Here is a 22494-nt window from a genome sequence, read left to right as displayed (position 1 = left end):
TTAATATCTAACTGCTGTTATTGGCTGAGAAAAATGTACATATTTATATTATGGAAAATTAAATTTATAGAAGAGAGTTCAGTTCTTTCAAACATCTGCAGCGGTCTCTCAGACGGCTGTAGCGGTCTCTCTCCTCCTCCAGCTGTTTGTGTTCATTTCCTGGTCAGCTGATTGAGACGGAGGAAAGACAAGCGGACGGCTAGCATCCATGATGATAATCTTGTGTCATCGTCCGGACAGCTTTTAAAATGCACGGATAAAACCTTAAAGCCACCTCAAACCTTGAAACCATTGGATTAATAACTGAGTGTGTGTGTTTGTCGCCAGCATCGAGGATCTTGTGGGAAACAGCAGGTAGCTAGCCACGTTAGCATTCTTAGTTTAGCTTAGCTTAGCTTAGCCGGGTAGCTACATTTGTCAGTGAACCAAGCGGCCTTTCTGAACAAGCTAAATTAGCTAGTAGCTAGTTATATTAGCGTTTATTTTGATATCCTTTTAAAATATTTTTTGCTGTTTCAATGTGTGTATCAACGTAAAGGTTTAAGTGTGTCACACAACGATAATCTGTTGTATTTGATTAAATTATACACCAACAGCTCAACCGGCTAAAGTTGTCAACGGCTGTGATATGATTAACGTTACTCTTCCTGAAAACAGCTCCAGAGATGTCAGCTTCATTTCCAGTAATTACTTCCTTTTCGGACCTTAAAGCCATTTTATTAGTTGTAAAACAACAACAACAACAACAAACAAACAAACAACCACCCCCAAATACTCAGCTAAAAATAAGTATGCTTGACTCAATGAACGCAGCTTCTTTTTTCCTCCCTTCTTAGAAATTGATTAGTTTAATGTTGGCATTATATTACAGTCTTCTCTTAGTATGTGCTTAAAGTTGCAATCCATATATTGATTGTGATCATTAACTATTTACATTCCTCTCTTGTGGTTTTCATGATGCAGTTTCTTTAGTGCCTTATTCCAAATCTGACCTCACACTGTACATATTTTGTTTTGCATGTTACTAATTACAATCTGCATATTTAAATTAATCCAATACATCTTTTTTGTTTTATGGATTTCAACTTTAACATCCCTCTCTTGAAATAGACTAGTTTTCCAGTCCTTCTACAACTCTAATATGTTAGACTTGGCTTCTCCTCTGTCTCTTTTCTGTGTCTCTTCACACTGTCGCTGCTTCAGATAGAGAGTCCTGTCCCTGCTTCTCTTCTCCTCTGTTTACTGGAAAGTTCCTCTCCTCTACTGGCCACTGAAAGGCCTTTTTCCGATCGCAGTGCCAGAAAAGGACGCTGACAAAGCCACAGTGTCAGACTGAACTGGATTCAATGGTATATGTTTTGTTTGTTGGATTGAGAGAGGTTGTGTTTGTCTGAGTGAGGCCGCTGTGTTTTCTCTGACATTTAAAGCCGTCCTCCAGTGATTCCAGTGAGGCTTGAGGATCACATGTTGTTCACTTCTTTCATTGAGCCACTGTTGTGCTTTTGTCACACTGTTACTTGGGCTGTTTGGAATATGTAACACTCAAACACAGGCCCGAGGGTGTATAATTGGAAGAACAGCATGTTCTTCATCTGACAAGGTGGAGTTTTTCACCCAAAGGGACACAGAGCAATGATGACACTTCCTGTCTTTACCAGTGAGACCCACTGCCTGTTCACACCAGAAATATTAGGAAATAAGACAGCGTGATGTGTTCATATGTCTTTATACATTTATGAGTTATAAAACAAATATTTCAACAGACAGCAGGCATGACGGAAAAAACATTTTCTTAACATATTCCAGAGTGGAGACGTAGACTGCAGAGGAAATGAAAGAAATGTCTAATAACAAAATCAGGCTGCTTGACAGGAAGTGTCGGGGCTCCTCAAATCGTCTGACCATGAACAGTCTCATTTTTGCAATCATTCCTGAGCGAGGGGATTTTATAGTCACGAGCAAAGTTTAGATTTTTTCACTACTCTGTTAATACACTTTGTTCTTTGTTCTTCATGTTGTGCTCCCAGACGGGGCCTGGCTGTGGTTATTCCTGCAATTTAAATTACTCACTTTCACAGTATTAAGAGTACTCTCATGCTGCAGGCTGCTATGTGTATCACTCAAGGACGATAGGACGGTAGTGGCTTGGTGCAGATGTGCATGTTTTAAATGAGCTCTCCAATGATGCCACTGTCTCACATCCTTAATAGTCTTCTTCCTGTCCTACAGAGGGAGCCAGATCGGGAGGAGCAGCCTGAAGACAACATGCCCCCCAAGTTTAAACGGCACCTCAATGACGACGAGGTCACGGGATCCATTCGGAGCGAGAGGGTGAGACACAGGTGGAGGGAGGGGTGATGTTTGTTGGGATTTTATTAACGCCACCGCGAAGCCGCAGATGACGTCAGCGTGCAGGATGAGAGAAGAACATGATGGATTAAGAAATTAAATTCAGTGTGGTAATCAGGATAGAGGCTTAGATTTCATTTCGAACATCTGTTTTAGTTCAAAACAGATGCAGATGTTAGATACTCTGTTTATCAAACAAATAACTGTGGAAAAACAGGGGAAGCGAATGAGAGAGGACCGTTGAGGAAGGTGAGGGATTAAAGGAGGGTTAATTGAAGAAGCTCCTGTGGCCAAATGTGTGGTCCTCATCAAAGTGATCATCTGTTCCCATCTCCACTTTCCGTGTCCTCCCTCTGATTCTTTACTTTATTCAGTCTTCTGTTTCCTCTGTTTGCTGTTGTGTTGAACTTGGATCAAAGCTTCCTGGGAGGCTTGCATTAAAATAATCCCACCTTCAGCACTTTACCTCCTGTCCTGTATAATAGCTACCAGTTCTCTTCATGTCTCCCATCCTAGCCAGTGGAAAGAAAGACGTGCAGAAGGAGAGCGTTAGTGCCTCGACTTATAAAGTACTTTATCATCATATGGCCACCATTCCCTCAGCTCTTTTTTCTGCAGATGACCTTGTATTTACAGCCAAACAAAATATCTTAGTTTGCACGGCATTGGCTTGCAGCTGTCTACCTACCAGCACATCCATCGGTTACTGTCCTCTCAGCTCTTTTCAGTGGCATTGTGTCATGGATGTTAGAAGGTGATCACTATGATTGATTGGATTCAGCAGGTTTTTATTCTTTTCAGAGTATAATTTTGTTAGACACTAAACACTGTGTTCCTTGCATTACACAAACCTGGAAGAATTTTAGTGTCTAAACTCATGGAACAACATACTGTAGGCAATGTCTGTTGCCATCTTAATAATCTGTTTTCTTGATGAAGGTCTTTCTTTTCCACTAGTGCCTACCCTCCAGTGAGAAACAGACTCCTGTGAGAATTTAATCCAGCTGTCCTCACTAATTCTCTATGAATAGTATTTACACAGGGCACTTTCTGCACCTATTAAAGCCATCAGTGATTCATACATGGTTGCGATTAAGGCAGTCCTTTTGTTATATAATCGTCCTTAAGTTCCCAGAAACCTCTCTTGGTTATATTATCAAATTTTCTTCTGGTTTATTTTGGCCTCTGTGCAAACTCATTGTTCTTGTCAGAGTTGTTTGGGAATCTTAAGGTGCAGTCACATGAAGTCAGCAAATATTCAGTCCATTTTCCATTAACTTATACTGAAGCAAGTCGACGGACAAATTCAAAAGTATGTGTTTTCTGTTTCGGTATGATGTCCAGCTGACTCTGGTGGTTTTGCAGGTCAGAGTTCACCTTTGTTTAACTTCGGTCAGCCAATATGAGAACTGCTACAATGTGTTTGGAAATGGAAAAGTTACTATACTAGTGTGTTTCACCAGCAGTTTGTAATCACTATAATCAATATGTACAGACGGCTGACAAATTAAAGGAAAAACTGGTAGAGTTCTGAATGCTTGACCCCTACAGTGAGAGGATCTGGTGGCTCATGGTCATGGTCATGGTTTGGGTCCACTTGTCCCCTTTGAGGAAAGGGTCACTGCAAATCAATGCAAATTAGTTCTGAGTGATCACCCTCATCCTTTGATGAAACATTTCTATCCGGATGGGAGTGGTCTCTTCCAGGAGGACAATGCCCCAATTCACAGGGTATGAGGAGTCACTGAATGATTTAATGAACATGAAAATGATGTGAATCATATGCTGTGGCCTTCACAGTCACCAGATCTCAACCCAATTGAACACCTATGGAAGATTTTGGACTGACGTGTTACACAGCGCTTTCCACCACCATCATCAAAACATCAACTGAGGGAATATCTTTTGGAAGAAAGGTGTTCATCCCTCCAGAAGAGTTCAGAGACTTATAGAATCAATGTCAAGGCGCATTAAAGCTGTTCTGGTGGTGCACGGTGGCCCAACACCTTACTAAGACACTTTATGTTGGTTTTTCCTTTAATTTGTCACCCGTCTTTATTTATTACCTTCATCAGAAACAAGACATCAAGTCCTTTTTCGGAGGCGAGCGGAGGGAAATTTTGGTGAATGGAAATGTAATGTGACCGCAGCTTTAGCAGAGCAGAAGATGAGTTTTTATTGAGCCTTGTCAAGCAGAACAGCAGACATGATAACCTTCATTGTTAGTTGTTTATCATATCATAAGTGCACTGTAATAATGGTGTATATGGCCATATCTGCCTTCTGAAGACAGTCAGGAAAGCTTTTGACTGGTACTGTATATCGATCAGTACAGCAGCTATCTTGTGTCTGGAGGAGTCAGTTTCATATCTCTGTATCAGCAGCACTAGTTTTTGCAGCTGGGCTTTTCAACTGACGAGACACTAGTACAAAAACTTGTTCCTGAACAAATCAGGAAACATTTTTAAGTGCTACCATATTTCATTCTGGCCTTTTAAACTTGTTGGTCTTTGTCCACATTCAAGGATCAGGTGACATAGTCATCGCCCATATCGAATGTTTTTATCATGCAACCAAAATTGTCAAATGCAGCCTGACACTTGGTGAACCTCCCAGGGAAATTATTGCTGGGGAATCCCTTTTTTTTAAGCAATTGATGGGCTCACAAAGCAGTGAAAGTGTGAACTGATTGTAAATTAGTGAAGGCGCATCCTATTTTTTACTAGAAGTTCCCTCACAGGTTGTTCTCTGATCAGGAGACCGTGAGCTAACTCATATCTGACCTCTCACCTTTTTTCATCTTTTATAGAGGAACCTGCTGGAAGAGGACTCTGATGAGGAGGAAGACTTTTTTCTGTGAGTTTGTGTGTGAATACGTTGAGTCCAGGCAATGAAATGAAGAACATTTTACACAGTAGAATTGCAATTGTTGAGAACAATCATTCAAACTCAGACCGTAAAGATGTTGCTCTCAAAATCAAAATTCCAAATCAAAAAAAATTCATTAAAGCTGGAGTGCGGGACTTTTGTCTCCCCCCTCTGACAGTGAAAGTAATTACAAATACACTGTGAACACGTGCTTATGTCATAGGCTCTGTAGCCTATGTCCGTCGCTGCTGTTGAGGTTGTAAAATTGTCGATAAATTGTTTTGAGCATCACACAACCCACATAAAATGACTTGTTTCACTGTCAGAATTCGATCCATTCGGTCTGATTACATTTGGAAAATCTAGAAGAGCTGCACAATTAAACTATTTTATCCTCATTCAAGTTAGCAGAGAGCTAACTGGAAGTCGGCCGGCTCGGCCAGCAGTAATCTCTCTCTCTTTTTTTTAATTGTTTATAGTGCATACAGGTGACTAACATGTAGACACATATGACACAGGACAAGAAAAGAGGAAGAACTAGACTCAAACAAACCCAAACAAAAGAAAAAAAAGCAAAACAGCAGCAATAACAACAAGAACAAAATAACAAGCATGTGTGTTTGTGTGTGTGTTTGTGTGTTTGTTTGTGTGTTTGTGTGAGTGGGTTTTCTATGTGAAAGCTGATGGAAGTCTCTAGTGCGCTCTAGTATGCTCTGCCCATAGAGCATGCGCAGTATGCATTCATCCAGCCAGCGCGGGAATGTCAAACCCGACACCAGATGAAAAACTCCGGTGTCGGTGTGAAATACAGAGAGATTTATCTAGCAGTGACATGCTTAATCAACATCATGTGAACTTGTTTGGCAAGGGTTTGAATGCAATGGACGTTCATTTATATGTAAAAGTTCTTCACTACAGGTTTAAATTTAGTAACATTGACTTTATTACTGCCTGTTTTCCAGGAGAGGACCAACAGGGCCCAGATTTGGACCTCAGAATGACAAAATCAAGCAGTAAGTACTAACACACTGTCAGCATTGTTTTGTCAGCACACTCAAGTTTTGGCGTTGGTGTTATATAACTGTGGTTTGTCATGTTTACCAGAACCTGCAGGTTGTTAGTGGATTGTGTAAGAGAGTCCGTCATGCACAGATTATTGTGTAACCCTTCCAGGACGCCCCAGTCCTTCTGCAGTCTGTTTCCACATTAACCTCCAGCAAGAGAACAGAGGAGGTCATTGTTAAGACAGTCTGGTACCCGTAGTTGTTTCTCCAAGCTCTGTTCCTATTTTTTGTCACTGTTGTCCACGCACATGTAACTGGATGCCGTTATGACAGATTCCAGGAATGTGTTGTGCACAGACCTCACACTCTTCACCCCTGTCTCTCTGAACATGAACTCCTGAGGTCTGGTCTTTAAAGTGTGTGTGTGTGTGTGTGTGTGTGTGTGTGTGTGTGTGTGTGTGTGTGTGTGTGTGTGTGTGTGTGTGTGTGTGTGTGTGTGTGTGTGTGTGTGTGTGTGTGTGTGTGTGTCCCTTAGTCCCCAAAGTTGTGCTTTCAGGCTACGGATTAATATTATCACCTTCGACATGCAATCATGCTGAAGTCCAAGACTGATTTCCTGCAGTCAAACTGATTAGTTTGATGGTGCTGGAAAATGCGATCAGGGAAATTCCTTTGTCTTGTATCACATCTTCTCCCCCGTGACTCTCTCCACCTTTTTATTTCTTTGCCAAAGCGCTTATACCCTCTGACCCTGCATCGCTCCAAGAGGTATCGCTAAGATTTACTTTGAAATATAAGTGATTGAGGGGTAATCTGGAGCAGTCATGCTGTGCTCAGGTATGAGTAGCGTGAATAAAGCAAACATTTCAGCATAATTCTGCAGATACTGAACAGGTGCAGGCAGGTCACAGTGAGGCTGAACCCAGTCTGACTGGCATTTTATTGCCTGCCAACTGGACAAGGCTAGACAGATAGAAGAGGATATTGTTAGAAGAACAGGTGCTTTGTGCTGTGGTCAGTTATTCCCCCCCCCCAAAAAAAAATCCTTAACCAAATTTTCCCTTTATAATTCATAATTTCTTGTCTTTTATTTATGATTCTCTGTCTCACACTTACTTCTGTCATCAGGGTGCAGTCGCAGGTCGATGAGGTGATCGATGTGATGCAGGAGAACATCTCCAAGGTGATAGAGAGGGGCGAGCGTCTGGACGACCTGCAGGACAAGTCGGGTGAGTGTCGTGTGTTTGTGTGTGTCCACATGTGCAAAACTGTGTTTTGTTGATTTACAGAAGTGAAATGAAGATAACACACAAGATCTACAGGGAATGTTTAATCAGCCATGTTTGTTCTACTTTTTAGTTTCCACAAGTAGCCAACAGATGGTGTACACATTTCTCTGTTTGCTGATTGCCGACCTTACTCTATTTTGGATTATTTGGGCATTTACTCATGTTAATGGCAAAATGTCTGCAATGTGCATCCAATTTAAGATAAAAATGTTTGTTAAGGAGGCCCAACCAGTGATCCTAAACTGCCTTTTTAAATCAACCTGTAATGAAGGTTTGGCTATTCCCTCAACATTAATGTTATCAAAAATCTGTGGTTAGATCTTGAACCTGCTGGCATGTGAGACAGACATGTGAGAGAAATATGTGATATATGTTATTTATTTCAGTTAGAAGCATGAAAAACATACCACTGTTCAACTTTTAAACAACTTCATTCAAGTTTTCTCTCGTGGGAGCCGCCGTGTGTCGTAGTATACTACACGCAGTATACTTTAAAATTGTTAATGATATGTCCAGGTTTAGTCTTTTACCAGGTCTGTGTGTGTGTGTGTGTGTGTGTGTGTGTGTGTGTGTGTGTGTGTGAAAGCTTTTGACAGGTCTCACACTCTTTTTCACTGGGTGTGTGTATACCGAACAGATGTGTGAAAAACGTGTTTAGCTCCCGTTGTTACGCAACTCCACACGCATACGAAGCTTCCATCAAGACACGCACTGGTCTTCCTCTCTATTTTCCCCTCCATGGATGAAGAGATGGGGCTGAAGTGCCGGTCTATTAGACCTCATTATGACATCTAAACAAATGTTGTGTAACCACTTCTTACTGTCATGTCCACCAGCCAACCAAGACAGTGATGCACATCTGGTGCACATTTGTGTGTGTGTGTTGTACATATGCGAGTGTCGCTGTATTTGTGTGTCTGTGGACATTTGCGTGGCCGATTGCGTGTCTCTACAGTACGTGTGGCGCCTTTCATGTGAGCAATATAATATGCTGTGATTGACATTTGTAGTTTGCTCTCTGACCCACGTGAAGGTAGCCCGTCGTTAAATTCCTCAAGATTAACAAGCATCTTCTCAGAAGCCTCGTCTGAGCACTTCTCTTTGTTGCAGTGAAAGGTCGTTAACAGGCACATGGATGTGGAGAGAGCAGACACATGACGGACACAAAGACTCTTAGGAGGGACAGGGGCTTGGACAGAGAGCTGTAACCTTCCTGTTAACTCATGTAAACAGCAAGTTAACAACAGTATCCAAGAGACAGGGAGCAGTGTGGGCGAGCAGTCTGGGGAGGAAGTTAGAGGAAATGTGTTTTTGTTCTGTCTTGTATACATCTGGCAACTTGTTGTTTAACAGAGTCGAGTTGACTTTAAAAAAAAAACCAAAACAATCTGTTAATTCTCAGCAGAGGTAAAGACTTACATAACTGCAACACATTATGACCGCACATGCACAACACAGAGCCAAACAGTTTGAGTCATCATATCCAATATCAAAGTAAAAATAATAGTCCGTGTATTATTTATTTTGTCATTAACAGATGTTTTTTGTTGTTTTTTTTTTCCCCTTCTCCAATTTAATTTTTCTCCTCACGTGTCCTCATCTGCTCTTCGGTCACGTGATGTCCCAGAGAGCCTATCGGACAATGCGTCTGCCTTCAGTAGCCGAGCCAAACAGCTGCACAGGAGGATGTGGTGGAGAGACATGAAGGTGGGTCTGTCTGTTTTATCTGGATGTGTGTGTGTGTGTGTGTGTGTGTGTGTGTGAGACACACCTTCATCATATCTTGTTCAGCATGATGAGGAAAGTGTTTAACATGCATCATTTCTTCCCCAGATGAAGATGATTATTGCCTTGGTAGTGGTTGCTCTCCTGCTGATTATTATCAGTGAGTATTATTCCAAACACACCAACTCATGTTACATTTACCTAACGTGTACTTAATACTCTTTGTCCTCTCTCTCTCTGTCTCTCTTTCAGTTCCAGTGATTCTGCGATATCGCTAGTGTCCAACGAGGAGGGTGTGGAAGAACTGACCTCCTCTTCTTCTTCTTCTTACTCTTTCTCTCCCTACTCTGCACACAGTTCTCCACTCCAGCTAGGGGGCGCCAGCCACCCTCCCACACCCTCCTCCGTGTCAGCCTTTGTGCCCCCAAGGATCTGGCCTCAACTCGGCCCTTAGTACAGATCTTATCGCTGGCATTTTCACAAACATCTGCTCTGAGATCAGTACTAAGGCTGTGTTTTGATCCCTGGTTTGAAAATAAACTGCAGAAAGGGAACACGGGAGAAAAAACGGGGGAAATATTTTAACGCCATTAGGGCTGTTTGGTAGAAAACGCTCAGCCCTCTAGTCAATGTGAAGGAGTGCTCCATTCCATGATACATATCACGTGTAGGGCCCTGACTTTGCCTTGACAACAGGGAAACTCCAGGTCCTGCATTTTATTTACATCATATAGATAGATGCTGTAAAGGCAGGGAATCCATGCCAACTGTCTCTGTTAGCTCAGCTGATCTGAATGTGCTGCAGCAGCCTTGTACTCTATAAAGGGGCTGTAACATCCAGCAGATGAACCTCAGATGTCTACCCATGATTCCCTGTGTGCTCTCTTGCTCCGAAACACAGAGGATGAGAATGTTTAAAAGGGAACATTTTGTGAACACGAGCACATTTTCTCTGCCCAGCACAAGGCGAGGGAACATCTGAGGTTCACCTGCAAATCTGTAGTCAAAGGTGACTCCCTTTCATGATCAGAGAGGCTTTTTATTTTTTTGTCAGAAAACTGATCACTTATCAGGTATGTATTCACATCAGCACAGATGATCACAAAAAGGGACTAGAAGTGAACATCTGTTCTGACAACATCCTACTTTCTAACATTATGCTACTTCGTAAATCACCGCCGTCAATGTCCGTCTGCCTCTTGATAGCTTGTTATACTGTACAGCAGGACCATGTCAAACCAAAACATCCAGGTTATGATTGTTTCCTCTCAAGTGTGCACTCTAAACCTCTCACCTTCCTCTTTGGGTGTGCTGAGCTCTGGGCCAGTTTGGTCACGGCTGTCCTACTTTCCTGCTAGTGACATTAAACTGTCTCTCACTCTGCAGATGGTTCTGTTTGGTTTAATACTGCTTGTCTTTTTTTTTTTTTAACCACTATTTGAAGTTCTTATTTCTGCCGGTTGCTCAATGTGATGCTTTGTATGAATGCTGGTATCCACAATCACCACTGAAATTGTAAAACAGGGAGCGTTTATTCCTCTGTGCTGTTACATTATGCTAAAAAAGGGGGTAATTTAAGTGATGCAAGTCAAAAGTTGAGCTGTGAAACAAACATAGTTGTCTTTGTGTCAGGAATAACTGTATAATACGTTGTCATTTTATTTTTTTTAATGTAATTTATTTTAGCTGTAAATATTGATTCTGTAATGATGTATAATACTCTGGCATTGCATTGGAAGACTGATATACGGATCCTTTTTTTTGCTCTGAAATAAAGTGATTTTAAAGGGCAGCTCTCTGGTTTTATCTGGTTTGAACTGGTCGACAGTCCTCCTGGGAGGAGGGAGTCCGAAAAGGGGAAGTAAAGATGGATAAACAGAAGGGAAAGGTGAAAAGTTTTTGGAAAGAAAGATACCTGGAGATGTTGAGGGGAAAATCAAATGGTAATGATATCCCTCCATTCTTGTCCACTTTGGATATCCTCATGCTCTCAGAGCCAGAGAAGTCCTGCGCTGTCTTTTATCTCCTCTCATTACCCGACCATTTTATTGGCTCTGTGATTTCACTGGCAGTTGTGGAGTCCCAAGATGGCACTTAAGTTGGAGAGACTTGAGCCTGTGAAGCGTTATTGTTCTGACAGACCCTCAGCTCTCGTCCTCACTGGACAGTGGACACAAACACACACTGACAGCTCCACCATCTCCTCAGCCAACACTGTCCAACCTTTTTGAGGGAGTAGAAAATAAATTGTCCCACAGTGGTTTTTTATTTCATTGACTAATGGCAGATTGCCTTGCTGGTGCACATGGTGGGGTTGATGGCTTTATTTTAAGCTTTGAAGATGAAGAGGAGAGCAGTCATACACTCTACACTTCTTTAAATGATGATAGCTGTGGTGAAAGGCCTGCATTGACAGTGAAATCAAAGCTAGTAAAGTTCTGGTAGGATAATTGGCTGTAAAATGTTACAGCTCCTCCTGGTCTTGCTGAGACAAGTCGTTTGAGTTAACTGGAAACCAGAGGTTTGCTTCTGGTCAAGACATTGTCCATCCACATGCAAAAAAAAAATCCATGTCACACTATACTGTAGGTTATATGTGTGCATGAGAGCACATTTTTATTCTCTCTGCCTGTACAGACACACCCACATTGGCGGTACAGGATGTTTTGGTCCTCTGTTAGGGGCTCATATTAGATGACTTCAGATTCCAGGCATAGTAGCAATTACATGAGTCATATAAAAGCGAATTTAATAAGAAGAGCGGACAATATGCCAACCAGCATTAGTCAGTCACACACACTGTCCAGCTGAAATCCTGCCTCTCATCAGGGAGAGGTGGACGTGTCAGTAGACAGAGGAAGTAGAGAATAAATCCCCAGAAAAAGAGATTCATTTATATTTGATACTGGAGATTTTTTAGATAGAGTTCCAGCAAACAAAAAAAAATGTGTTATGTCTGAGTACACTTTATCCTTTCCGTTCTTAGTAGTTTACCTTTTCCTCTCACTTCTAGTTTCCCAGGAGCTCCTGCTCCTCTTTATCCTCCCCTTGTCTGTTTACATATGGTTTTACTCACATCTTTTCCTCATTTGATGCTTTCTTTCACGTGTCTCGCCATTCACCGTCTGCCCTCTCTTCAGTTTCTCATTGTTAAGATATTTCCTGTAAGAGGGTTTGCCCAACGTCTGAATATTACAATCATTGCTTTCAGACACATTCAATTCATTTCAATTCTATGGGCTTTATTGACATGAGAATAATGTTGCCAAGCATCAAAATACAATTTGTTCAAATATTTGGACAGTACAAAATAACAATCATATGAACATTAACACAACATGAAAATTGATATATATTAATTATATACATATACGATATATCCTAAACATATATTTGTGTGTGTGTGTGTGTTACTGTATCTTACATTTATCCATCTGTCCAGCCAATCGCAGGCTTGCCTCATTGATCAACATAACTGTCATGGGTACCACCAGCTGTCTGTAAACAAGTACTGACAGAAGTGGAAGATGATGGCATCAACCTGCAAGTAGAAGTGTGTGTTTTCAAGCGTATGTGCACTTCCCCTTTGCACCGTTTGCCCTCTGACCTCCCTGAGGTGAAGGATCCGGGTCAGGTGATGTTTTGAGGGATAGGGGTTGCCTGGCAGGTCAGCAGAGATGGATGAAGAGCGAGGAGACAGGAGGAAAAGAGATGGAGGAGAAGAGCCAGGAGAGAAACACAGAGGCAGGATATGAGGGGAAGCTGCGAGCTGTAAAGTGAACATTTTTGGGATTTGAAGGTGTGTGTGTGTGTTTGCACACCTGCCTCGTTGCGTGCATCTCTGAGCAAGTGTCTCACTTTCAAATCTTTCATCCTACCCCTCTGAAAATAAACAAGGGATCATCCTCTATATCGCATGACTGTAGAAACGAGCCCAGCGGGCAGCGGTTCAGCGTGCCTGTGATATTGTGTGAAAGCAAAGAGACGAGAGGCAGACTGCAACAAATCCACCCAGGCAGCGAGCGACAGGGAGTGAGCTGAGGGACGGATGGCTCCTGGCAGCTCACTCATGATGTGTTAAATACAGATTTGTGGAGTGGAGTGTGCAGCATGGATACACACAAGCACATACTGTCCACAACAAACAGCTGAGGGGGGGGGGCACAGTCTGGGTCGGGGTCAGCGTCAGGTATCTGGTCATCGATTGACTTGTAACCTCGACCCTTATCGGCTGCTTGCGTCACCTTCTGGCCCCCTACCAATACGAAAGGGGACACCGGCTCCTCAGGAGGTAATTGTATCCAACGAGGCCCAGCTTTCCTTGCCATGCTGGGGCCAAATACCCCTTGAACACATGGGACTGCATCTGGCATATCAGGGGATGTTTTTACATATTCAATTTATTGAGACACTGAGTACAAGAAATAGACAATGTGGTCATGTTGGACCCTTTAACTAAAAAAAGCTTTTGCAGAAAGTCAGACACACACAAACATTTGAGAATAGTGGATTTTTGTCCCCAAAAGAAGCAGCATCCCATTACTTTCTTTTTACTTCTCCCCTCCCTCCTTCTTTGCCTCTGACCTCCCCTCCCTCCTCTAAAGTCCTCTCTCTTTCTCCCCTCCCTTTCACCTCTCCTCTCTTCCCCTCTTTCCCTCCTTCCTTCCCTTCCAGATTGTATAAATATCTGTGAGCTGTAGGGGAGAGCTCAGTGCAACAGACCTGTCCACAGACAAGAAGAAGAACAAGAGAAGAACAAGAGAGGGGAGGGAGAGAAGCAACACTGATATCAACAGGAAAAGAAGAGATACCTGAAAGGAGATTGCAACAGAAATTTGGGATTTAAAGGAGAATTCCACCTAAGAGCTGAGAAATAAAAGAAGACGTGATAGAAGAGAGAAAGTAATTCTTCAGAAAGAGATTTTAGAGTCACTACTATGTTCCTCCTTCTCTCATTGTGCCTGTGTGGTCTTCTGCTGCGAGGTGATGCACAGGACCGAGCTGCTCTGTGGAAGGGGAATGACCGAGGTGGGCGATGCCAGTACACCTTCTCTGTACCCAGCCCCGTCGAGGCCAGCTGCCCGCAGACTGGGGGCCCAGAGGTGGAGGGCCTGAAGACCAGACTCAACCTGCTGGAGGTGCTGGTGTCCCGGCTCACTGGAGGACAAACTGGGGGTCCCCAGGGTACTGGAGCCAAAGCTCAGGCTGAGCTTCAGGAGGCGCTGAACCGGGCCGTGGGGGAGAGGAACCTGCTGCGGGGGGAGAAAGAGCGTCTAGAGAAAGAGTTGGAGGGGCTTCAGCGCAGGATGGAGGATATGCGGAGGGAGACGGAGAAGCTGAGGAACAAACCCTGTCCTCCACAGACCCCCATGGTGCCACCCAGCACCCCTCTGCAGGATAGTGGCCTGATGAGACCTGCTGGTGGTAAGAGATACACTCAAAACTACCACACACATTCATAGCCATTACAAAAATATGCAAAGCTTGATGTCACTTATAAATAGAAAATAGCTTTTATCACTGAACATTCTATTGTTATAAATGTCCTACATTTAGATAGTGGTGCCCATATGTTTTTATTTTAAATAAATATATTCCCTATCCATCCTGCAATTAGGATGCCCAACTTGATGACCTCATTGCCTGTAGACAGGTTGTCTTTCTGTTGAAATACAGTGTGTATTTGGTGACTCCGGCTGACAGATAATGGGTTAATTGGTGCAGAGGAGTGATGACACATGCATGTCATCTATGTATGGAAGACCATGCACATGCAGAGCCATGCAAAATTCCAGTGCAATGCTCCGTGTGTCTGTGTGGTCGGGATTCCCATGTGTGTCCACAAATCCCCTTAAAGAGAAAAGGGGAATAATGTGTGTGCACGGTCTTATGATGTGTGTGTGCATGTGTGTGTGTGGTTTTGTTGCCCCATCAGTCTGCAGAGGCTCAGGTTTCTGCTTCCCACTTCCTGCCTGCATTTAGGGGTGATGGTGGCAGTCCAGAGAGGGTCGGATGAGTATTTATGAGCAGATCCTTCTTTCTTTATGACTGGTGTTTCCCTCCTCTTGGCAAGCAGGGTGCGAATAGCCCGGCTGGGGAGGAGGGGAAGGGGGGCTGAAATGTGATACATGCTCTGGAAGTGGAGGTTCCGTGCCCAGGTCTTATCTCAGGGCTTTTGATGACGCCAGACACAGAGAGCCTGGTGGGTCAGGGCTGGTGGGGATGAGGGGCACAGGGGGCTTGGGGCCAGGAGTGCTTTACTTCCAGGGGTTAGAGGGCTCCACAGAGTTTGGGAGTTATCTTGGAGCCAGTAAGGTTAAGCTCTGGTATTCTGTGTGTTTGCAGTTGCCAAACATCCCTCTAATTAGCCTCCGAGCTCGTCTATTCTATTCACCCACCATCTCATGTAAGTCACCGTCCCCCCTTTTTCTTTTTTCAGTGAAGCCATCGCTCTGTTTGCCCTCTTGGCTTTCAGAGTCTATTGCTGCTTGTGAAGCTGAGATTCCCAGCAGCAATAAATCCTTCCTTACCAACTCCCTTTACTCCCTCTGCATCAGGATAGCTTATATACTCAGGATCGTCTCCTGCATACTCCAGGTTATCTGCTTAGCTCCTCATGTTCGCACCTGCCGGCTGAAATATAGAGAGAGGGCCCCTCGGGGTGAAAGGCAGATGTAGAATAGATCACAGTGAGAGGGACACATGCAGAACCAGAGGAGAGAGGAGATCACTTAAACCATTTCATACAGTATGTAAGAAATTAGGATGCAACTTTGACAGGATCAATTTATGTTTTAAAACCCAAGCAGTGTTTATGACCTTTAATAACACTTGCCTTTCAAAGTACATGAACTGATATTCTTTAACATATTGTTATTTAATGACCTTAAAAATAGACCTCCACATAGAATTGGCACCAGTAGTGACAACACAAGCCAGCAAGCCTGCGCGCTAAAAATGGCAACATTCTTTTTAAAAGGGAAACCTGGCCTGTGCTGAAAGCAGAACTAAGACAAATTTCAAAGGTGTAGACAAACAGCATTCAACACATAAAGGACAAAATCTTTTAAAATCACCATGAAAATGAGCATTTGCTTCAGCTGGATGCAGCTTAATGGGCCACATTTATATAAATCTTGTCAGTCAGAGAGAAGAAACGGTTCCCAAAACGATCAATTTCACCGTGTCTGTCAGATGTACATTTTTCTTTCAGTTTCCTAAATGTGCAGCCAGCAGGAAATGCAGTCATAAACAATGTTCAATGAACTCCTAAGACGTCTCAATCACTCTGAGAACATGGCTGGTTTGTGGCCAATTCTGAGTCAAACGTGAATGATTGTTTCATCCGCATGTGAGTATGTTACACACTGAGGCATGAATTATGAATAGAGAGGGGAAATAAATGTGTATTCCAGGTGCAAAACGTTTCATGACAACACCGATACACCAATGCAGAGTTGAACCCTGTTGAGAACCAGATCTAAATAAGATCTAACATCTCTGCTGACCTCTGCTAGCAGGGGTTGAGTAGACTGAGTCTCCTCTGGGAAATAAGGCCCCTGAGGTTCACGTTATTCTACTCAGTGGCATCCAAAACAAAGAGGCCGGATATGAGGGCACATATGGCACACACACTGAGGTATAGACAGTAGGAGAATGTGGCTGTTTACCTGCAGTAATGATGATGAATGGCTTTGTCCTGTGGGAACTGCCTCATAACTGAAAGTGAGTCATTAAACTCCCTCCCTCCTCCAAACACTACTGACCTTTTGTTTTACAGACTTTCAACTAAGCTCAACCCCTTACCTTTAGCTTTTATAAGTATTTTTCTGCTTAAAACACCCTTGTAGTGACTGGTGTTCGTCATTGTGCCCCATTACCAACTTCACGGTTCTCTTCATCAACACAGAGAGTCAACATCAGCTTCCAGATGTTAACGTTTAATGTTCTCGGGATCATTAGGACTCGTTATGCACCTAAAGTCGCCGGACGCTGCACGTGTAAAGGCACAGCAGGCACGTGCTCACACAAAAGTAGTCACTGATGAACACACAAACACACATTTTATGAAAATCCATTTAAGGAGTTCATTTTTCTTTTGTGAACATCATCATGTTTGTATTATCCAAGCCTTGGAGGAGTATACAGTTTACAGACATTGTTTGACATTGTTGAACTTTAAGAGTAATGGTTTAAAGAAGGGAAGAAGGAGCCAAATGGGAAAATAAAGACAGTGGTGGGGGATAAATGGGGAGAAACAAGAGGAGGAATGAAGAAAGGAGAAGAGACGATCTGACAGTGATACAGGGGAAACGGAGCCAAATGGCTGGTTTGAAGTTTTGAAGACGTGAAGTTGACAGGGCTGGGGTAGGATGAGGTGTCGAGTGTGTCGTGTGTGTGTGTTATGGTCGGCCGATCTACCGACTGTCTGTCTCCAGAGCAGCTGGGAATCCATTCAGGGGTGTTTGTTTCCTGCTGTCACATTCCCTGCTGTCAGTAGTGCCATAGCCATGTTTGGGGACACAAACACAAACTATTGTGTGCTACATGCAAAGTGTGCTGCAGAAAGCACTTAACTGTGTATGCATGTGTGTGTATGTGTGTGTGTTTGTTTAGGTTCCAGCGTAATGTCTCACCTGATAAACAGGCCCAACAAGCAGGGAGACAGCAGCAGTTTGAGAGGTGAGTTTTCTGCAGCATCACCTCCACCTTGATGTTTTTTATTCAACTGAATCCATTTTTACATTTCTCTCTCTCTCTGTCAGACTCAGCGTGGCAGTACGGACCTCCAGGCTTTCAGGAGATGAAGGCCGAGGTGACGGAGGTACCTGCTCCTGACAGCTCTGAGGATTACACAGGTCTCTATCTCAAGCTTTAAATATGTCTATTAACTCTCCTTCAATTAAAACACCTTACCAGTGGTTTTTTAGTCCCTCCACTACAAATCACATACTTTTATCACAAATAACAAACCATGCTGCTGTGACTTAGACACTGAATTTAGTTTTTTTACCATTTGAGGCCTCCACTGCTCTACATTCATTTCTGTGCGATAAAAAACATCTATTAGCAGACTTGTTTAATAAAGAACACATATAGTACATCCATAGTGCAATATATATACAATATAGTACAAATAGCACATCAAGTCTGCATTAAACTTCTACAATCAGTCTGTACTTTAATAACAATAGCATCCAACGACAATGTAAACTCAACAAAAAGTCAAAGCAAAGCCTTTTGGAAATATAACACTACCTCTATTACGCTATTATTTCATTCTATTTATTATTTTTATTTGGTATTTTCCAGATCTTTTACTTTGTTTTTTTCTGACCAAAAACTATAGTAAGAATGTGTGTATATCAATAAATTTACTTCTTATTTAAAAACTATTTGAAAATAAGTTTTTATTTTGCATATAAGCAAAAGTTAAGATCATATTTGTGCACATGAATGTTTAATGAAAGAAACCAGAAGTTTGCCTGTTGCTAGTGAGAAAAAAAACAAAACAAAAAACAGCATAACAACCATTCAAAAATGGTTATTGAAAACATAAAAAACACAAGAGGAGCTAAAACCTGCAAACACACCGGTATAGTCCTTTAAAATCCAGTCCTCACCCCTTCTCCCTCCTCTCCCTTCGTCCATCTGACCTGGCAAACATGACACTCGCCCCCCCTGCTGACAGCCTCAAAGCAAATACTGCTATTAATACTGCAGCATTTGGGGCGAGAATACCAGAGACGTGCCAGCGCGAAGGTATGAGGGCCCGCCCCTGAGTTTCATGTTTGTCTCGTAAAGGGAAAGCACCTCTAACGAGGATGTCACTCACACTGTTAACACTGATGGATTTCCCACAACCACATCATGGCTCATCCTACAGAACAGCTCTCAGCAGGTTTTATTGTTTTTGGAGATCATGGAAATACATTGTGCGCTCGACATGTGAAGTCATTTAATCCGATGAGGCTGCACCACAGAGAAGCAACATGGTAATGGGTGTATTTATAAGGCATATTCTTATCTAACCCTAAATCTGGTGCTACGTCCTGGACCTGAGAGCGAGGGTGTATTTTAGGAAGTGGTAAATATACAGGCTGTCTTATCGTTTTTCCAGTAAGAGAAGCAGCAGAAGAGAGATCCTGCTTAGGATGAGTCGTAGCCCAACTGTTGCTGTGATGGTGGTGACTCAGACAACAGAGATGTCGGTCAGCATCTCTAGACCAGCTGTCTGCCTCCATGATGACAAATGATCACCTCGCATTACCTTCATGTGATTTATCTCCTAAAGCTGGAAACATACTTGACAGTTTAAAGAGAGATTATAACACTGATTTGATCAGGATGACTGCTTTTCAAGATTATGGAAAGTCTGCACATGTTGTGTTTTTACCCATCACTTTACCTTAACCTCAACCCAAACAGAGCCCCAACAGCAACCAGTCATTTCTGCAATGTCTAACTATAACTGAAGTCCTGACATCAACCACGGAGGGCAGGGCTACAGGAAAAAGTATTTGAAGGGGGAAACCGACTTGCCTGGGCAAAATAGGGCAACTCGCCAACAACAGTCAGCATATGCTATCAGGTTCTCGATAGTGACCAAATGTCTCACAGATCTCTTTCCCTCGTTTCCTCTCTCCCCCCTGCTCTCAGGTTGTGGGGTGCTGGTTTCAGTGGCTGAGCCGGTCACTCACAAGAAGGCCGACAACATAGCGGGTAAATATGGTGTTTGGATGCAGGACCCTGAAGCTGTGCCCCCTTATGGATCCAACATGATCTGGCGCATTGACACTGTTGGCTCCAACATCAGGCAGCTGTTTGGGTATGAAGACATGGATCAACTCTCTAAGGGCTTTCCATCCAAGGTAGGAGTCAAATGGTTGATGTAAAAGAAAATGAAGTCTCCTTTGTTGGGTTATTCCTTGTTATTGTCTAATGTTTTTCCCCGACAGGTGCTGCTGTTGCCAGAGTCGGTGGAGAGTACTGGTGCCACTCTGTACAGAGGCTCTCTGTACTATCAGAGACGTCTCAGCCGCACCCTCATCCGCTATGACCTCGCCTCTGAGAGCATCGCAGCCCGTCGTGACCTCCCCCACGCAAACTTCCACGGCCAGGCCCCCTACTCCTGGGGAGGCTACACGGACATCGACCTGGCCGTGGATGAGCAGGGTCTGTGGGCCGTCTACTCCACCAACAAGGCCAAAGGGGCTATCGTGATCTCGCAGCTGAACCCGCACAGTCTGGAGGTGAAGAAGAGCTGGGAGACAAACATCAGGAAGAACTCTGTGGCCAACTCCTTCATCATCTGCGGCAAGCTGTACACTGTGGCCAGTTACACGGCCTCCAACACCACCATCAACTACATGTATGACACTGAAAGCAGCCAGGGAAAAGCCATAGCCATCCCCTTCAGGAACAAGCACCGCTACAACAGCATGATCGACTACAACCCAAGTCAGAGGAAGCTGTTTGCCTGGGACAACTTCCACATAGTGTCCTATAACATCCGGCTGGGTCGCCAGCAGGCCAACTGAGGCCGTCATGGGTGACTGTTGAAAAGTGACATTTGCTCACCTGTTCCTGCTTCAGAGACTCAGAGCTTTAGGCCATAATATGTGTGATAGCAGCAATTAGAAACCTGACACCACCAGAATCCATGTAGAAGAGCCGAACAACCAAGCTACAGAGTGAGATGAAGAAGTTTGAGGAACAGTGTCGCCCTTTTTTTTCTTCAGTGGGAGGGCTTTTGCTGTGGCACAGTCAACACGTGTTTTTAGAGGAATTATTTTTGTACCGCCTTTCAGTCAGATGTATGATTTTGTTGTTTTCATGTTAAGCTATATACTGTATATATATAAATATATATATCTATATGTATTTGACGTTTCAAAGATGAAGCGATTGCTGTTGCTCAGTTTCATTCGCCAAGTGGGAAAATTACTCCATATTATTCACAACACAAACTCCTGTGGTAGTACGCTCCCTTCAGTGTTTCACCAATCAACATCTTTCGTCAAATAAACTGCTCTCTCACTCAGCATGTATTGAAATATTGCATGTACTTGTACACTGTAGTCAACATTGTTAATGTTGAAATTCATCATGAAATAAACTTCTTAAATGACAACAGTTCATGTTGTTAATGTGGTATTATACACCTCAGACACATAATGGTAACATTTTCTGATTAATCACCCCTTATAAAGGGTTTACAAGCTGTAGCTAATGGCTTTATTAAGGTTAATGAGTCATAATTCACTGGTCGCTGCCCGGTGAAAACCACTTACCTCTAAATTTGGTGATTTTGAATGTTTCAAGTAAATTGAGGATTGAATGCTTCTGCATGGGTTGAGAAAATTCTCCTACATCTTACAAACATCTTACAAACAATTTACAGAACTAAATACATTATCACAAAGCAGAAAACTGGGCTGTTTTTCTTAGCTCAAGAAAAGTTGACTTTGATTAGATACAGTGGATTCAGACCCCTTCACTTTTAGGGTTTGTGATCACTTACATCCTGTTTGCTTTCATTTTCCTTGAGATATGTCTAGAACTTGATTGGAGTCCACCTACAGCAAACTGAATTGATTGGACATAGTTTAGTAAATCACTCGCCAATGTTAATATGGTCCCACAATTCATATTTCATGTCAAAGCCATGAAGGCCCAGGAACTCTCTGTAGACCTGGGTAATTTTATCCATTCAAGATTAAATCTACATCACAAAAAAAAAGTGTTGCACGAAGTACTCTGAACTCACCATACATGGTTTTCACAGGACTGCAAGGTAATGTTTTATAAGTCAGTTCAAAGCTTTTTGATATCAAGGTTGTGAAAAATCTCTTTGGCTGTTAAATAATTACTCAAGTCAAACCATTGATTAAAAATATACAATATATACATATCTCAAGTCGTGAATAAATGGTTCTCATTAATCAATCAAGTCTGCAGACTAATATTTTAATAGGTTTTGTGGTCCAGATGCCTTGCAGCCCCTTTTTCAGAAGGTCAGAGGTCAAACAGTCTACTGAAGGGGTCTTCATGATAAATTAAAGAGCTACCTTAAAAGATGATGGCTTATAACCATCTATAAAGCTTTAGTAACCAGTTTGACTATTAATAAAGCCATTTTCATAACTAACTTATAAACCCTTTTGTGCAGAGTGCCTTACCAGAAACTGGTACCAAACAAAAAACATTTTCCTCGTTTCAGGCTCAAGTCATTCTCATTTTTGATGGTAAGTGTTGTA

At 42.8% G+C, this 22494-nt stretch overlaps 2 protein-coding genes across 5 annotated transcripts; both read left to right on the top strand.

Moving 5' to 3' along the window:
* The first annotated feature begins 137 nt into the window (after positions 1 to 137).
* vamp4 (vesicle-associated membrane protein 4) lies at positions 138 to 9756 on the top strand. 4 transcript variants are annotated; one of them, XM_067597474.1, is made up of 9 exons: positions 138 to 354; positions 1204 to 1349; positions 2230 to 2331; positions 5159 to 5209; positions 6183 to 6230; positions 7350 to 7450; positions 9138 to 9217; positions 9344 to 9395; positions 9488 to 9756. In XM_067597474.1, the coding sequence occupies exons 3-9, from the start codon at positions 2294 to 2296 to the stop codon at positions 9511 to 9513; spliced, it is 396 nt and encodes a 131-aa protein (XP_067453575.1). In that variant the 5' UTR covers positions 138 to 354; positions 1204 to 1349; positions 2230 to 2293; the 3' UTR covers positions 9514 to 9756. The 4 variants fall into 4 exon arrangements, with proteins under 4 accessions (XP_067453575.1, XP_067453574.1, XP_067453572.1 ...); XM_067597471.1 differs by having other exon boundaries at positions 141 to 354; positions 5159 to 5205; positions 6180 to 6230; XM_067597473.1 differs by lacking the exon at positions 1204 to 1349 and having other exon boundaries at positions 139 to 354.
* Positions 9757 to 13934: 4178 nt separating this feature from the next.
* On the top strand, positions 13935 to 21368 carry myoc (myocilin). Its single transcript, XM_067597468.1, has 5 exons — positions 13935 to 14659; positions 17852 to 17917; positions 18001 to 18093; positions 19895 to 20106; positions 20194 to 21368. Exons 1-5 carry the CDS (start codon positions 14173 to 14175, stop codon positions 20773 to 20775), a joined length of 1440 nt encoding a protein of 479 aa, XP_067453569.1. The 5' UTR covers positions 13935 to 14172; the 3' UTR covers positions 20776 to 21368.
* The last annotated feature ends 1126 nt before the right edge of the window (positions 21369 to 22494 follow it).

The sequence above is a fragment of the Thunnus thynnus genome, chromosome 8 (assembly GCF_963924715.1).
Source record: "Thunnus thynnus chromosome 8, fThuThy2.1, whole genome shotgun sequence".
In the NCBI taxonomy this organism is placed as follows: domain Eukaryota; kingdom Metazoa; phylum Chordata; class Actinopteri; order Scombriformes; family Scombridae; genus Thunnus; species Thunnus thynnus.
Note: the sequence above shows the minus strand (reverse complement) of the source record. Positions and strands in the feature narration are given on the sequence as shown.

Excerpts from the sequence above, each read along its gene's own strand:
- vamp4 (XM_067597471.1), top strand. Across the intron at positions 6,231-7,349 it reads CAGAATGACAAAATCAAGCA|GGTGCAGTCGCAGGTCGATG; the intron begins GTAAGTACTAAC and ends TTCTGTCATCAG. Across the intron at positions 7,451-9,137 it reads CGACCTGCAGGACAAGTCGG|AGAGCCTATCGGACAATGCG; the intron begins GTGAGTGTCGTG and ends GTGATGTCCCAG.
- myoc (XM_067597468.1), top strand. The coding sequence starts at position 14,173 with ATGTTCCTCCTTCTCTCATTGTGCCTGTGTGGTCTTCTGCTGCGAGGT. Across the intron at positions 14,660-17,851 it reads CCTGATGAGACCTGCTGGTG|GTTCCAGCGTAATGTCTCAC; the intron begins GTAAGAGATACA and ends GTGTTTGTTTAG. Across the intron at positions 17,918-18,000 it reads AGACAGCAGCAGTTTGAGAG|ACTCAGCGTGGCAGTACGGA; the intron begins GTGAGTTTTCTG and ends TCTCTCTGTCAG.